The sequence below is a fragment of the Eptesicus fuscus genome, chromosome 6 (genome assembly GCF_027574615.1).
Source record: "Eptesicus fuscus isolate TK198812 chromosome 6, DD_ASM_mEF_20220401, whole genome shotgun sequence".
NCBI lineage: Eukaryota > Metazoa > Chordata > Mammalia > Chiroptera > Vespertilionidae > Eptesicus > Eptesicus fuscus.
In genome coordinates this window covers 80,197,563-80,213,826 of record NC_072478.1, presented here as the reverse complement: position 1 = coordinate 80,213,826, position 16,264 = coordinate 80,197,563, and the positions used below count along the sequence as shown (strand labels likewise).

Below are 16,264 nucleotides of genomic sequence, written 5' to 3'. Positions count from 1 at the left end.
GTGTGCCAGTCTCAGCCTATCAATAACCAAAGTTGTGGCTGGGCCGGCTCTTGTGGTTCTTATAATAGCAAGATGCCCTCCACAGTAACCATCAGGAAACTTTGGGAAGGGGAGTATGACTTACAGATCCTGCAAATTACACATCACACCTGGAACCACACATGGAGGTTGAGGAAAAGGGAAGAGAGAAAGAGCGAGCGCGCGGGAGCTCGAGAGAGCACAGGCCTGGGGTTCTGCTTTTATTGAGATTGCGGGTGAGGGCCTAGGGCTTCATGGGCTCACTCTTTATTGGTGAATTTAAAACATAAGAGAGAATTTAAAGTGCAAGAAGAGAAAAGGCAAGTGGGCCAAATGGTCAGTTAACGAAATCAACCAAAATCTCTGAAACAAAGGAGCCTGGGGGCTGGAAGGTATGAGAGGATGCGGGGGTGGGCCATAGCCTGGCTCTTCATCAAGTCAAGTGGCTGGTAATGTGTTTATTGAGATAGCCATCTTTGAAGTGGCTTTGCCTTGCCAATCAACGCTTAAGTCATGCACTTGCATTACAAAAAGATAAACCAACTGTCATAGTTTACACTACAACTCTGTATCATGCCATAATTATAATCTTCTGATAGAAGAGATAAAAATATTCTGCAATTTATGCATCTAAAACTTATGCTCATGAAAATTTAATTACAAAAGGAAAAGATAGTCCATTTGTTACAGAACATGTACCATGAACTGAACTACCTATTATAGTGGCTGGCATATACACTGTATTCAATAAAAGTTTATTTTGGGGGGCAAGGGCTAAAAAAATAATAAACAAGATGACTAGAGGGTTCTAGTGATAACAATTGGTTTGTTGCAATTCTTATTAGAGAAGACTGACATAGTGTACTGGGAAGCGACCCAGAAACCTCCTGGCTGCCCATTTGAGTAATACTGTGGTATTTGATTATTGATTCCATTGGGTGTTGTGCCTTAGTAATGAACATAAGAGCCAAGGAGATAGACAAGGAGTGATATGGTAAGTTTCATACTGCAACTTTCCTCAAAAATAGCAGCTAAGGATAATCAGTCTTCTATTTCCTCCTATTCTTATACTTAGAAATGACCACCATTTCTTTCATACCACCATTTTCCATTTATTAGCAATAACAGAGGAAATACCAGTAGCACCAATTAAAAATGAATCCACATGACGTGTTTTATCCTTACAGCTGTAATAACTAGTAACTAACATGGATTGGAAAGCACTTTGCAAAGGTAAAAAGTGCTGTACAGATACATTATAATTGTCATCATTAATAAATTAGCCCGATTCTCCTAGTATTCAAAAGGCACGTAAGGTCAGATACATGGGTTTCAGTGGGGCAAAATGATCACAACCTACAATGTAGCAATGGTTCAGACGTGTTGGCAACAAGTTTTACCCCATGCAATCCTGCAGAGCTGAAGTTACACACCCTTCAAAATATGGGAGAATGAAGCTGAAAGTAGAGAAAACAGTTTTTTTTTAAGATTTACTGTTTTTGTTTTAATAACAGACTCCTACCTCTTTTATGTTAACTTTTAAAATATAATTACTCAAACTTCTAAATTGTTACATTTTAACAAAATCAACATATCTTATTTAAGTTGACAGTAAATTTTATTATTCTCTATGAGCTGATATTCCAGACATCATTAGAATTTCAAAGCAGTCTGCAACTTGAAAGAGGTCAGATTGGTAAATTTTGTGCTTGCATACCCTCAGGGAATATCTTCAGTATTCACCCCAGAATTGTTACTAGAAAAAAACAGCTTTATCCATTCCCTTGCCAGCAGGAGTCTTGGCAAGAGACTGCTCTTGGCTGACCATAAATAAAATTCCTTGAATCACCAATATCTTGATTTAAGAAATAAATTTTACTGTGTCTTACATACACAAAAGCTGATTAACAATGGTTAAAAAAAACATTAGTCCACTTTTTCACAGGTGTACAAAAGGAAATATGATGGAATTACATTCAACAATAAAGCTTAAAGTTCACTCTAGGTAATAGTTGCATTAACATTCACATACACAAGCACAGAGTAGGTATATTTCAGGAGTCTTATAATAGCATACAGCATACATATGGGAGATTGATCTCAGGTAACATCATAGGTGTTAGCAAGATTAGCAATTCAGAGTGTTATAGAAAAGGCAAACAAACCAAAGAGAAGGTGTAGGCTAGCGCACCAAGACAAGTCACAGAATTAGAGGATTGCAAAGTCTGCTCACTGTGTGTATGAGAAAACAATATTTTTCTTCAATTTCTGGGTCTTGATATAGTTGGCTAGAGAAGGTTGTGTATTCAAAGTGCACATAATTGTTTCTTAGAAAAGAGAGAGAGAAAGATCCTTTTATTTAGTAATTAACACATGCAAGAGGCAGCCCCAGAGTGACCTGAAAGAGTAAAGCTGTGACTGGCAGGTGGCCGGTATAATACAGATGTTCCAGGCAATTCTCTTAAAGCACTTCTGTAGCAGCAATGATCATTGAAATGGCTGTAGACTGAATTCGTTTTTGAGGCGAGTTTAGGGGAACTGTCTTCATCATAGCTCTCTTTAAAGATTTATAGTTATAGATTTTCTCTGTTTTAAATAAATCTATCAAACAACAAACAGCATAAAGTGAGGTGTTGGGGTTTTCTTTTGCTTTTGCATATGTGTTATTGGAAAAGGATCTGGCCTTTTCATAAACACCGTGTGCAAAAGGATTTTTAATAAAGTGAGCACAAGGACATGTACAGGAAACACATCAGATCTGCTTCTGTTGCCCTGGCTGGGCCCCTGCTAAACACTGAACTGTTGACTTGTAGATACAATTCAGGTTTTAGGTATAATGACATCACAGCCAACAGACTTTAGGGACTGCTAAAGCCTTGTCCTTGAGGACAGTTTTGACTGATAGAAGGTGGTCACCACTTCTTGAGTTGTAAGATTTAGAAAGTCTGGTTCCTTTTAAATTTCACATTTCCCTTCCTGACTGGTAATTCCCAGTGTTGATTTGCCTTTGTTTTCCAGCCCTCCTTTCACCAACTGGATTAATCTGGCCCATCCCAGCCAATGTGACACTCACATACTCCTGGTGGCCACACATGCCTAGTGGCCACAGATACCCAAGCTGCTCAATCTTAAAACCTTTCAGCCTGCCCTGCAAGTGTCATCAAGACAGGATCCCCGGAGCTCAGGGCAGAGAGTCCAACCTCTCACTGGCGGGGCTGGGAAGCCTCTCCTTTGCGGCGGAGGAGAAAGGAAACTTGGGTCTGCTTTTTAGGTTCTGAAAACAAGCCAGAGTGGAGAGAAAGAGTTAACACCAGACTTAGTAAAGCTTTTCAGACAAAACCTGTCAAATGAGATCTAGACAAACTCAGGGAACTTCCTGCAGATTTCTGAGGTCTATTGAGAGGGTGGATAGGAGAAAGGTGGGGGAGTTGCTACACGGGAGAGAGTTGCCATTATTACAAAAACTGGCTAAGTGGCTTATTTCCGTTACAGGACCTCACTGGTCACTGTTGTCAGTCGTGCTGTTCCCTTTCTCTTTTTTCTCCTGGGTCTTGTTACCCTTCTTCTTTTTCTTCTTTTTCTTGGTCTCCTCCTTTTTGCCGAAGGTTATGAAGTCACTTTTGTCAATTTGGCTGTTAGTGGGCTCCTGCCGGATGGAGATGATTGCAGGAGATCCTGGGATAATGAATTTGTCTGGCAACTCACCGGGACCAGATTGTTTGGGGTTGCCTGGTCCGTATTTAAAGGTCCAGCTGTTGCTGTTGACACCAGCACCGACTGGAGGGGACACCTCTCCTGCCTCAGGTTCTGAAAGACAAGACATCACAAGTCAGTAAGAGAGTCAACACATGCTTTCCATGCCACATTAGTGGGTAGAATATAGGAAAAGCTACACAGACAGGCCTGGCCCCCCAAGAAAAAGAAAAACAAAATACCCTGAGGTCGAGCTACTGTAAACAGGGCATTCCCTGGAGCAATCAGATACCCTGGGACATTTTTTCTTGTAGTTACCTCACAAACTGAAATACCTGAATCTCACCTGATGTCAGGTACTACACTACTGTTTCTTAAGCCAGTCTAAGGACCGCTGGAGTCTCCAAGTTCTGTCAGAATTTTTTAAATACAGGTTTCAATAACAACAGTAACTTAAAAGGCAGCTGATATGATAGATTCTGCATCATCTGGATGATGCTCCCCAATTTAAGAACTGCTAGGGGATTTCAGAACCCTTGTCTGCAATTGTATTCAAAATGCTTTAATTGTCTTCAGCTAATGGGGAAAAGAAACCTAAAAAGAAATACATGATGCAGTTTAGAATGTTAAAAGACAGAAGAATCTTCCAGGTAGCACGCCAGCAGAACAAGAGACTCCGATGATGCCAGCTTCTATGATAGTGCCATCCAGAGACGAGAGGGTCATGGCACATTCAACCGTGGCTTCCAGAGGTTTTGGAAAAGGAGCCTTTGGGGGCCCAACCTGCCTGGTATTTTGATGCTGTCGGTGTGGGGTTTGTATTCCTTAACGGTGTGGGGAAGTAGGTTAAGCACTTGCCGAAGCGTATCCCAGACTCGGGATGTGGTTGGTTGTTCGCTGGCAGTCTTATTCCATCTTACATAATAATAGAGAAACATGTAAATTGACTGTACCTTCGCTATGCCCACAGCCAATCAGAGTGTGTATGCAGATTAACCAAACAAAGATGGAGGTTAATTTGCAGACATTCCTGGTAACCACCTCAGCACCTAGGTCACTCCCAGCCGGCCATGAAGGAAGGGGCCAAGCCTGCGACCAAACAGACCATCCGGCCTAGCTGCAGCCTGTCAACCCAGCACTGACTGCCCAGATGGCTGAGATCCCAAAAGTGAGTCAGGGTCTAATCTGCAGCCTCAGTGGAAGCTGTTGATCAGTGTACTTACCTCTCTCTTTCTCTCCCTGCCTCAGAGAGGGCTGCGGTTAAGCCCTGCCTCTTTGATCTGGCCCAGAATAGGCCTGAAGATGCTGACTGGCATAGGAACTGACCAATGAGAAAAAAAGGTGGGTTCTGTGGGGAGCCAATGGCTGCCTAGGAGGCAGAGCTTTTGACATGGACTGGCATAGGAACCGACAAATCAGACCCAAAGGTGGCTGCTGTGGGGAGCCAATGGCTGCCTGGGAGGCAGAGCTTTTGATGCTGACTGGCATAGGAACCGACCAATGAGAAACAAAGGTGGGTGCTGTGTTTGTCATTGGTCGGTTCCTGTGCCAGTCAGCGTCAGAAGTTCTGCCTCCTAGGCAGCCATTGGTTCCCCACAGCACCCACCTTTGGTTCTGATTGATCAGTTCCTATGCCTGTCAGCACCTCCAGGTCTATCTCTTTAATTTCTCACAGGAACTCAATAAAGTACAATTATAATCTTCAAAAAAAAAAAAAAAGCAGAATATGTTACTTTTAGTGTATGAATTCAAGAAAACTTCAGCTACAAAATATATTTTGACACCTATTCTGTAAAAAAAAAAAAGATAAATTTAGTTGAATTAATTACATTTGAACCTTAAACAACATGGGGTTGTTAAAGGCACTGAACACCCACACACCCCCCCCCCAAATAAAAAATCTACATATAACTTTTGACTCCCCAAAAACTTAACTACTAATAGCCTATTAGTATTGTTGACTGGAAGCCTTGCCAATAACATATACAGTGTATTAACACATATTTTGTATATTATATGTGTTATATAATGTATTCTTATAATTAAGCCAGAGAAAAGAAAATGTTATTAAGAAAAATATAAGGAAGAGAAACTACATTTACAATAGTATATTTACTTATTGAAAAAATCCACATATAAGTGAACCCATGTAGTTCAAACCCACGTGTTCAAGAGTCAACTGTATTTGATCCTAATTCTATTATAATAACCTTGTGGGGTGGTGACATGAAGCAGAGGAAGGATGGGAATACTAGTAAGTGTGGGCATCAAGGGACACTACACAGCATAAGAGAATGGCATCCTGTTGTAAATCAGGCCCGCTTGTTTGGATAAAGCACTGGGAGCCAACCTCACTTGCCAAGTCCAGTCCCCTCCCTCAATGTGCTTACAGTCTGGATGGAACTTACACTTAAGCAATTATAAACCAATTTGATAACTGCAACAACCAATGTACATGTAAAGTACTATAGGACTCAAGAGGAGAAAGTCATTAATTATACTTGAGAAAGTCAAAGGAGATGCCAGAGAAGAGATTAAATTTACACTGAGACTTGGGGAAATGATTATGCATCCACAAGGGTTTTCAATGCAAGACTTTCCCAAGAGTCTAGTTGGAAGACACACCATAAAGTATACCCATGACTTCTAGAAGGGTAGAGTTCAGCGCTAGAGAGGAAGAGTAATGGACTGTCTGTGCAAAGTGATCTCAGTGGCCATGACATTGGAACCTTTGACATCACAGCAATGTTCTTATAGCTGGCACTGCTCCTTTGCTGGAGTTGGGGAGCTCGTGGTGCTGGGCAAGGATGTTGCAAATTTAGTTCAAGTACCAGCAAGCAGAGTGGGGAGGGTGTAAGAAACTTTCTTTTCTCCCCTAAACTCCTTTCCCTACACCATGCTTCCCCTGCCAGAGCTCACTGCCACAACAGCTCTTTGAATAGAGGCAATAGATATTTTTTCTCTGAGACTACTTCCTTTGATTCATCTAATATAATCAAATCTGCACTTGATCTCAGCCTGTTTACCTTTCAAACACAGGCCCTGACCCTGACAGACTAAGACAAAAGTGGGAAATGTATTTAGAAGCCTCTGATTTGGCATCTAGGGGAATTGGATTTCACCACTCTTCAGTTCTTTATTGCTCTTACAGGAGCCCAGGATGGAAATTTCTTTCCAACCATACCCAGAACTCTGCATGCGGCCTTTAGGACTGTCATCTGGAGATGCAGAGCTCAGAGATATCTTTATCTTGCAGAATTGAGGAACATTAATGGCCATGCCTATTGGCTGAGGGAGCCCCTCACAGCAGGACCACTAAGAGTTAATGAGCTCTTTTACCTGTCATTGAGCTTCTCTGGGCTTTGCTGGGAGTCTGAGTTGGGTCTGACTCAGCCTAAACTCCAAGAAGCAATGAGATGACCATTCAGGTGCATCCTCCTCATATTCAGCTTCTGCAGAGCAGAACAAGATCTGCTTTCTCCACCCCTCACAGACCTTTGTGCCTAACCTGTTCTGGCTGATGAATAAGCAAGCACCTCTGATGGCTGTTTCAGGTGAAATAATAGCTTAAGGATCTGACAAACACATTTACTGACCTTCTGATCTCAGTCCCTTTGGTCAAGAGCACTGAAACCCTTGACCAGCTTTGCCTATAGCTGTGACTTTGGGGCAGAATCAAGGAGATTACTCCCCTCTGAAGAAGATGAGAGAGACACGCCTTTTATGCCCCTAACCCTGGCCCAGCGCCAGTCCCAGCAAATGGTCAATCAAGGGAATGTTTTTTCCTTCAGTGCTGCCTCCCTTCCCCCATCCTGGGACCTCCCACAAGTCTCCTCCTCTCTGCTCCCAGGCCCTAACTCACGGGCAGACAAAGACAGGACTGAAAAGCAAGCAGTCAAGACACAAATGAATGGATCGATTAGACTCGAGGATTTCAGACACACATCAAGCAGGTGTGGATCCCTCACATTCAGATTACAACCCAATAGGATTTTAAATTTTGAATAAAATATGATCATTATAGTAAATGGTTTTGCTTTTCTATTTTTCCACAACAGGAATACATTTTAAATCAGAACAGTATATATATACATATATATATATATATATATTTAAAAGCGTATAGATCTGCAACTTTAAGAACTGCCCTCTGGAGGTAGCTGACCACTTCACTTAATCCTGTAATCCAGTTTAGGCATTTCCCTTAGGCACTACCCAGGGCATTCTTGGCAACATTCCCAACTTTCCTCTTTCGAGCTAAACCAGCTCGGGTGAAGTTCATCTTCCGTGACTGGGAATGATTGGGCTGGAGGCTTTGCCAATGCCAATGCCAGGGAAGATTGTGAAGTATGTGCCGGACTTGTAAACTCACCCCCAACCCCTATTCTGAACTGCCCTGGACAATCAGCTAAGGCCAGGAGCGGTTTGTGTGATGTAAAACAACTTCCCCTGACAGAACAACACAAAGTCATTTTGGCCAAGGATCTTACTTTCAGGAAAGCTCTTAGAAGGGCTAGAGAATTACGGAGGGTATTTAACTCTCTTTTCCTCTCTTTATTTTGCTTTGCTCTTCTGAATGTGAGGGCCTGCCCTGGCTCTATGACTTGATAGTATATAGTCCTGAGCAATGTACATAAATTTCTCTGAGCCTGTTTCCTTATTCATAAAATGGAGATGCTCACCCTCCTGTCTACATCAAGGTTATGGGCCCTTCCTCTGTGGGTGGCACTGGGCTGAGTAGATCTGCATGCAATGTAATTTTTCGCTCCTCACCATAGGAAGTAGATATTGCCACTATCCATGCATGTTTTACAGGTACATCTGTTTTATATATAAAAAGACTAAGGACCAGTGGTCACATGGTTATTAAATGGTGGGATCTGGCAACCTCACTCCAGTTAGGAGACCCACATCCTGAGCTGTATATGAAGGCTCTTTGAAAACCCTGAAGCATTATACAAATGAGGCAATTACTATAATTGTATCTGTTTCGTCACCATGTGGGAAACAGGGATATAGGCAGGAGTCTCTAGGCTAGATCCGTTGAAAGGAGTGGAGGTGGGGGGGAGGGGTGTGTGGGAGTGACAAGCTCAGGAAAAGCACTGCTCAGTCTGCAGGTTTCAGCCCCTCCCCTTCGCTCTTCATTCATCCCTTTGTTACCATCTCGGGGATTTTGGTGCTAACGTTAATAAAGAGCTTCCAGAAAACTCATCATTTTGATTAAAGCCGGGAACTATCTTGCCAGACAGCACTCTGGAGCCTGCCTACCGCCCGCTCTGCTAGGTTAGTGCGGCCAGCAAAGGCTATTAAAGGATTACAGCCGCTTTCGGCCCAGCCAGACAGCTCCCCTGGATGCACGTTCTCCAGACAGCTCCCCTGGATGCACGTTCTCGGGCGCAGATGCTCTGCCTCTGGCGACGCTGGGAAGAGGCAGGACACAGAAGGCTCTGCAGATTCTGGATCTGCAAGTGAACATCCTGGCTTTCTGATCAGGGACCGCTGCCTCAACCCCTTCCTTGACCGCTCTCCCCACCCGAGCCAGCCACCGCAGCCTTTAAGCAGCTCCGATTTCATTTGAGCCTTCTTCGGCTTTGAGCAACCATTTCATCTCTCCGTCTCCTATCTGCCTCTTTCTTCGTGTGTGTGTGTGTGTGTGTGTGTGTGTGTGTGTGTGTGTGTGTGTGAGAGAGAGAGAGAGAGAGAGAGAGAGAGAGAGAGAGAGGAGAGAGAGAGAGAGAGGATTTGGCAGATTGTAGAATTATACATGCTCAGCCTAATCAAAAGGCAAAAAGCATCCGCCACCAAACCCGCTGAAAGACCAGGTTGTAAAACATCTCTAGCTCTCTCCCCTCACCCCCATCCTGCCATCTGTGGGGGGTGTGGACTGCTGGAACAAGCTCCGCCCTCACTCAATCCTTTAGGAATCGGGCGACGTTAATCTGAGTAATTACAGCCCACAAGGCATAGGAGAGCCGAGGTCTGAAACCCAAACCCTGTCTAGATCAGAGAGAGGAGGAGAAAGCTCAAACCACCTGGGCTAGCATTTCCCCCAGGCCTCCTAGTCCTTCAGTTGACCGTGGAAAGAATTTTCCATGGAAACAAGAAGTGTAAAAATATACTTCCTGCTCTCTGTAAGACTTGAAGGCTCTATAATCAGAATACTAGGTTTAGATTTAGCTAGTGGGAATTATGTGATGTTTAGAAAATTATTTAATATTTCTGGGCCTCAGTTTTCATGTGTAAAGGAGACAATAGCACCCACCTCATGGGTTGTTTTAGGATTAAAGGTAATTATCCTTAAAGAGCACATAAGGCAGCACCTGGTGCAAAGTAACAACTCATGCATTTTACATGGTAGTAAGATCAGAGCAGCAGCAGATTTATTCATTTGTTTAAGGAATATTGATCCATTACTTATGATGGGTCAGGCACTTTACTAAGCATTTTGCATATGTATGTATTTATTTGAAAATACATTATCTTATATATGTATATATATTTAAAAGATTTCCATTTTATAGATAAGGAAACTGAAAGCTTAAATTACAAGATGATTTGCCCTGAATCACAGAGGGATTTGGTAATAAAGCTAAAAAATTATTCTCTCACTGACTCCCCAGCTCCATAATAGATTTTTATTTATTTTTACTTCTTGAAGCTTTGGGAATGGGGGAAGAGACAGAGTTGAGCTCTATTCACAGGCCTAGTATTCTGATCCCTAGAGTAGCTGGAAAGGGACTACAGTGTGTGTGTGTGATCAGAAGGCAGGCTTGGTGATGGGGAAGCCAATATGGTCCCGCTCCCCAGGGGCTGCCACTCGTGGTGTTTCACCTCCTCTGGGTGGGCTGAGTGATCTGGAAGAAGATTTTGTGGCTGCCTGGTGCCTCAGGCCACAGCTGGGCTAATTCTCAGTAATCTTGGAGCGGAAGAGATAAATACAGTTGCGTATTTTTAAGCCTCAGCTCTTGCTTTGTGCCCAAAATAACTCTGCCATTTCTAGGTTAAGAGTATAAAGACTTCACGTGCTAGGAACCCAGATTCAAAAATCGGAATAGCCAGTCTCAAATCTTCCTAGGTCTCCATAGTCAGCTAAAAAAATATTTAAATAATCACATTTCTTGTTTCTGTGACTACCATAGGGCTCCTTTAAAAAAAAAAATCATTAAGAACTCCAAGATAGCTCCAGCGTAATATTAAACCAAACAGGGCTTTTCCATGTGCTGGGCAGCCTTGCTTGGACCCCAGCGCCACTGCTGGGTTCCTCCTTCAGCACCAAAACTTGACAGTGACTCTTCCCAGGGTCTCACACTGACTCCCTATCCCACCTAAAACTGTGTATGGCATAATCATTCCACCTAGCAATGACACTGCTTCTGGCTTTGGTTGAGTTTTCAAACTTTTCTTCTCCAGCCTTCCCCCCTTATTTTGCCACAATCTGTGCTTCTTAAATTTGGCAGCAATCCCAGGCTCTGTGCTGCTGTGTCACTTCTCAGCCTTGAGCAACCATTTCTAGACAAGCAGTGATGTCCCTGCACTGAGGGTATAAAATGGAGGAGCTGTCAGAACACTGCAGCCGGAGAGCAAGAGAAACAGTCACGGGGAGGGCCCTCATTCCCACTACCCCCCACACTCTGCACTGCAATACCACTCCATTGAAACAGTCTGAATCCTATTTACCGTGTGCCAGGTATTGTGCTAAATGCCAGAATGATACATTGAGTAAATGCTAACATGTTTGCGTGAGCTAAGCATTTTTGCATGTATTGTCTCATTTAATCCCTACAGCAGCCTACAGTCTTGCATCTTTCACACACTAATAAACCCGAGGCACAACAATTAAGTGCTACAGCAGGGATCTGATGCACTGTACAATGCCACGCTGCCTCCCTTAAGCTCACACAGGTAAAATTTTAAAAAACCTGCCCTTCACTCTCCATATTTTCTCAGACATAATCAAGACCAAATCCACCAGAATTACCTAAGAAAATCCCCAAAGCCGGTTCTTTTTACAAAAATGCTGCACACACCCCACTTTGGGTGCCACATTTCTAGACATTCAAAGTTTCCAACCCTTGTTTTAGGTAGAGAAAAACACTAAGTTGATAAGATAGCTCATGAGTTAGTCTTCATATATTACAGGTGGTTTTAAAGATTCATAGAGCAAAGGAGGCTTATAAGGTCTCCTTTCTTAAAAACTAACTAACAAATCTCCTGGTGGCTCTCCATTGCTAGCAAATGAAACTACAAGTTCTCTAGCTGGATTTTTAAGGCCCTACAAAATCTGACTTCAGACTAGCCTTCTGATCTCATTTCCCAACAGCCCTTCATCCCACTCTACTCCTCAGATTTACTCATTCCATTTACCCAGATTACACACTTCTGATTTTTTTCAAGAATGCATGTATTGTTCCCTTTGCCTGGAACTATCTTCCTTCCCACATCCTACTTGCCATGCTTCAATACCCAAATTACAGTACGTGTCACATAATCTCTGACCTGGTCCCCTAAATTCCCAATTCCATCTTCTGGATTCTCACAACATCCAGTATTCATGGTTATTGAGGGAGCATTAAGGCCCAGTGAAAACAATTTGGGGGACTCTCTCTCAGGAAAGGTGAGCCAGCTTATCGTATTTACATGGGGCTTGTTTTTATTACAACACAGATAGAATCTGAGTCCCATTCTGGACTGACAGGCCCTGGTGGCTTGTCTCAGCTTCCTTTCCCCCATTGGCCCTGCCTATGCATGGCACTGTTATGGTCCTTATCACATAACATTGTAATATTTCTGTTTTATTTCTTTATATTTCTGTTTCCCCACACTAGCTTATGAGGACAGGACTGTGTTATATTGAATATAATATTTGCATCACCTAGAATAGATTGGTCTTAAGCAGATGGTTAATAACTATTTGTTTAATGAGTATATACTAGTAGAAGGTTCCAACAAAATTCTATATTGAAGCCACGCCAGGGAAAATACCTTTGGAATGATATTCTAATATTTTACTTCTTTATGTTTATGTGTGTGTGTGTGTGTGTGTGTGTGTGTGTGTGTGTGTGTGTGTGTGTAAGAGAGCGAGAGTATATGAATGAATGAATGAATGAGTGATTTTAAAGAGAATGGTGGCAGTGGTTTAAGGAGGAGTTCTAGGGACCTGCCTATGAAGTGGGTTTTGTGAGGATCTTCAGAGTGTTCTTCAAATCATTACCATTTAGAGGGCTAGCATCCTGGAGGCAAGGTTGTGACCCTGAGTGAGAAAGGACCAAAACAGATCATTTGTATCTCTAAATCCCTATATTTAAAGAGAGCTATTGAAGAGCTCATCCTCCTTAAAAAACTTCACCAAGGCAGATATTTAGAATCAATTTATACTTGGTCCAATAGAGGGAAATTGACATGACACTGATCATTGACTAAACAGGACCCCATTCACTGCAGACAACAGGGATAGCAGTTTTATTGACATCTTGGTGACACAGGAGCCTGCAGGAGATCATGAGTCTCATGCCTAATCATTGTCAGAGGCATAAGGGGTGGTTTATTCTCCAATCAGAGCTGCTGAGAGTCTCCAATCAGATGCTCTAGGTTTTGGAGGTGCCTAGCCTGTTTGGATTTCAAGGAGATAGCTAGTATGAGAATAGTTTTGTTATGCAAAATGCTCCTAAAAAAACCCCAACAAATCCTGAATACATGTATATCCATGGAATTGGCCCAGAATCACCTTCACCACTGACCCTGACACAGGATGCCTCATTGAGGAAAAGCAAGTGAGATATAGGAATACTGACAAAGCACCTCCACTGCTCCATTTTCCACAAGCCCCAACACACACATACACACCAATCAGGTTCTGCACTTACTTCTTCAGGGAAGTCCTGAGTATACATTTTAATTTGCTTTCGCCTAGACAGATACTAGATGCATACAGGACAGGTAATATATGTTGCCCCTGTCTCCTGGCATCACCCCGGGAAGAGTAACTTTTCTGCTAACTGCCATGCCCTTTAATTGAATCCTTCCAGATTAGCCTGTGGGTGATTCAAAGAGTACTGTCTTGTCCTGACTGCTCCCCAATATTCAATACAAAACAGTCCTGTCCTCATAAACTAGTTTGGGGAAACAGTATTTTAGGAAAAATACTCTTAAGCCCAGGACAGAACAATATCTCTTGTCCCTTAATAATGCAGTGGGAACCATTTTCCTCTTGTCTCCACATTTCCACCCCTGCCCATAGAGAAGGGAATACCCACCAAACCAATATTTCCCGATCCTGTAGCCATAGGTTAGGAAAGGAGCTCTTCCCTTTAGCTCCACTTCCTTACTTACTCTCCCCAATGAGGAAAAGTTGTTCATAGGATTGGGGAGATTTCCATAAATCATACTTTATTGTTTTGTCATTTTAAAAAAGCAATTAATTATTTATATTTTAATCTTTATGGTTGGAAGTACATAAATCATACTTTAAATAGATTGTGCTTCTTGATTGAATAAAGTTAGCACCAACAGTCACTATTCCCTCATGACTTACTTCTCTAGTTCTCTTTCTCTTTCTCTCTTCTAGCTTAGCCTCTGTTTGGTAATTAAACCAGGATAGTTCTCCCTCCTCACCAAGGGAGAGGTCTTCCATTCTTCATTTTTTTCTCTTGCATTTGGGAGGTTGGACACCTATCATATTCTCCAGACGCTCCTTACCAATAACAAACCTGATTCTGACCTTTCTTAGTCTAGTCTTAATTAGTTAAAATTTGGAGGGAAAGCAAGGTGATTAATTAGTCTCCACCAAACTTCTGACAATAGCCTTCAAAAAGCATTTAAAGTCTCGTCCATACTGACTACATCCTTTTCACAGTCCTAATATGCAACTTATTTTACCTTCACCTCTACTGAAATTTACACACAGACAGACATAGCCATCTGTGCCTGAACATGAAAGACCTTGTGGTAGAAATATAATGGTCCCTCAAAGATGTCCATGTCCTAATCCCTGGAACTTGTGAAAATGTTATGTTTCATGACAAAAGAGACTTTGCAGATCTGATCCTGACACAGTGTAATCACGAGGATTTTTATAAGTGAAAGAGAGAGGAAAGAGAGTCAGAGTCAGAAGAGATTTGTAGGAACTCTGCTGTTGGCTTTGAAGATTGAAGAAGGAGCCAGGAGCCCTGAAACGTAGGCAGCCTCTTAAAACTGGAAAAGACAAATAAATGGATCCTCCCCTAGAACTTCCATAAGAAATGCAACCCTGCTTATGCCTTGATTTTAGCCCAGTCAAACCCATTTTGGACTTTCAATAATCAGAAATATGAGATAATAAATTTATATTGTTTTAAGCCATGTAGTTTGTGGTAATTTGTTACAGCAGGCCTAGGAAACTAATATAGATTTTGGTACCTGGAAGTGAAGTATTTTTCATCTGATGTGTGGGATAAAATAACAGTAGTGTGTTAGTTAAGTGCATAGGGCTCACCATCAGAGAGATAGGCGTTCAAATATTACCTTTGCCATTGTATTCATCAACAAATACTTATTAAGCACCATTGTGTGCTACACAACTTACTTGACATTGGAAATATAATGATGACCAAAAATACACTAATTGTGTGACTGTAGAGAAGTCACTTAATTCCTGAGCCTCAATTTTTTATCTGACACATGAGAATAATAATATACTTCTCTCTTATTTATATAGGCAATGCATGTAAAGTGCATTATCACAGTTCTCAATAAATGGTAGATATTATTAAGTCTTTCTGTCTCTTGTTCTAAAAGACTATTTCTAAAATCCAGGGGGCAACAGCACAGGATTTAAAGACTCCAAAACTTCAGCAATAAAGACTGCCCCCCCACACACCCACACACACACACCCTTGCTAACAGGCATTGGCTGAGAGAAGGAAACTTCTATATACCATGGCTCATCATCAAATATAAAACCAAGCTCCCCAGCACAAAGGTGTCCCGCTCTGGCCTGGTTACCTACCTGGTGATGCTCTTCTTCCCCCTAAAACTCTTGGACATGCAGCGTGCTGTGTACTAACGTAAATCATTCATGCTGGCTGAGGCTTCCAGGCTTGCCACAGATCTTTAGGTGACCCCGCAGTGATTATGGGAACAGAGATGTGATACCTGTTCTTGGGCAAGACAGTCTCTATGATGCAGGGTCAAAAAGGGTAAAAGTGAAGACGTGGGGAGTGTCACTTCACTACTCAGCTTGGCCCATCGTGTCACCTAGAGCAACAGCTCTGGACACAGGATTGGCCCAATGTTGGAAGTAAATCGCAGCTGGCAGACTTTCTTGGACCATCAACAACACACTTGTTTGTTCAGACCTTCTGTATAGAACAGGCTGTACATATTTTCAAAGTTTGTTTAGTTGTTTATTTTTTAATATTCAGTGGCAGCTGTAATCTGGAGGCCCAGGGTGCCCCATTTGGGATTCAGCAGTCAAAGGACAAAGCCCTAGTATCAGTGAACTTCTCAACATTCCTGTTCTCTTGTGGTTCCAAAAAGTTCCTAAACCTTTCAGTTATACATCTTGAATCTGACTTCT

The 16,264-nt window shown here is 42.3% G+C and overlaps 1 protein-coding gene across 2 annotated transcripts in view; it reads right to left on the bottom strand.

Annotated features, from left to right (window-relative positions):
- Nucleotides 1-1,150: 1,150 nt before the first annotated feature.
- LOC103285795 (protocadherin alpha-C2) overlaps nucleotides 1,151-16,264 on the bottom strand; it is a 132,635-nt gene continuing 117,521 nt past the window's right edge. For both annotated transcript variants that reach the window (XM_054717951.1, XM_008141233.3), the window contains exon 4: nucleotides 1,151-3,825. In XM_054717951.1, coding sequence (XP_054573926.1) covers nucleotides 3,515-3,825 — 311 coding nt within the window. In that variant the 3' untranslated portion in view covers nucleotides 1,151-3,514. The remainder of the gene's footprint in view (nucleotides 3,826-16,264) is intronic.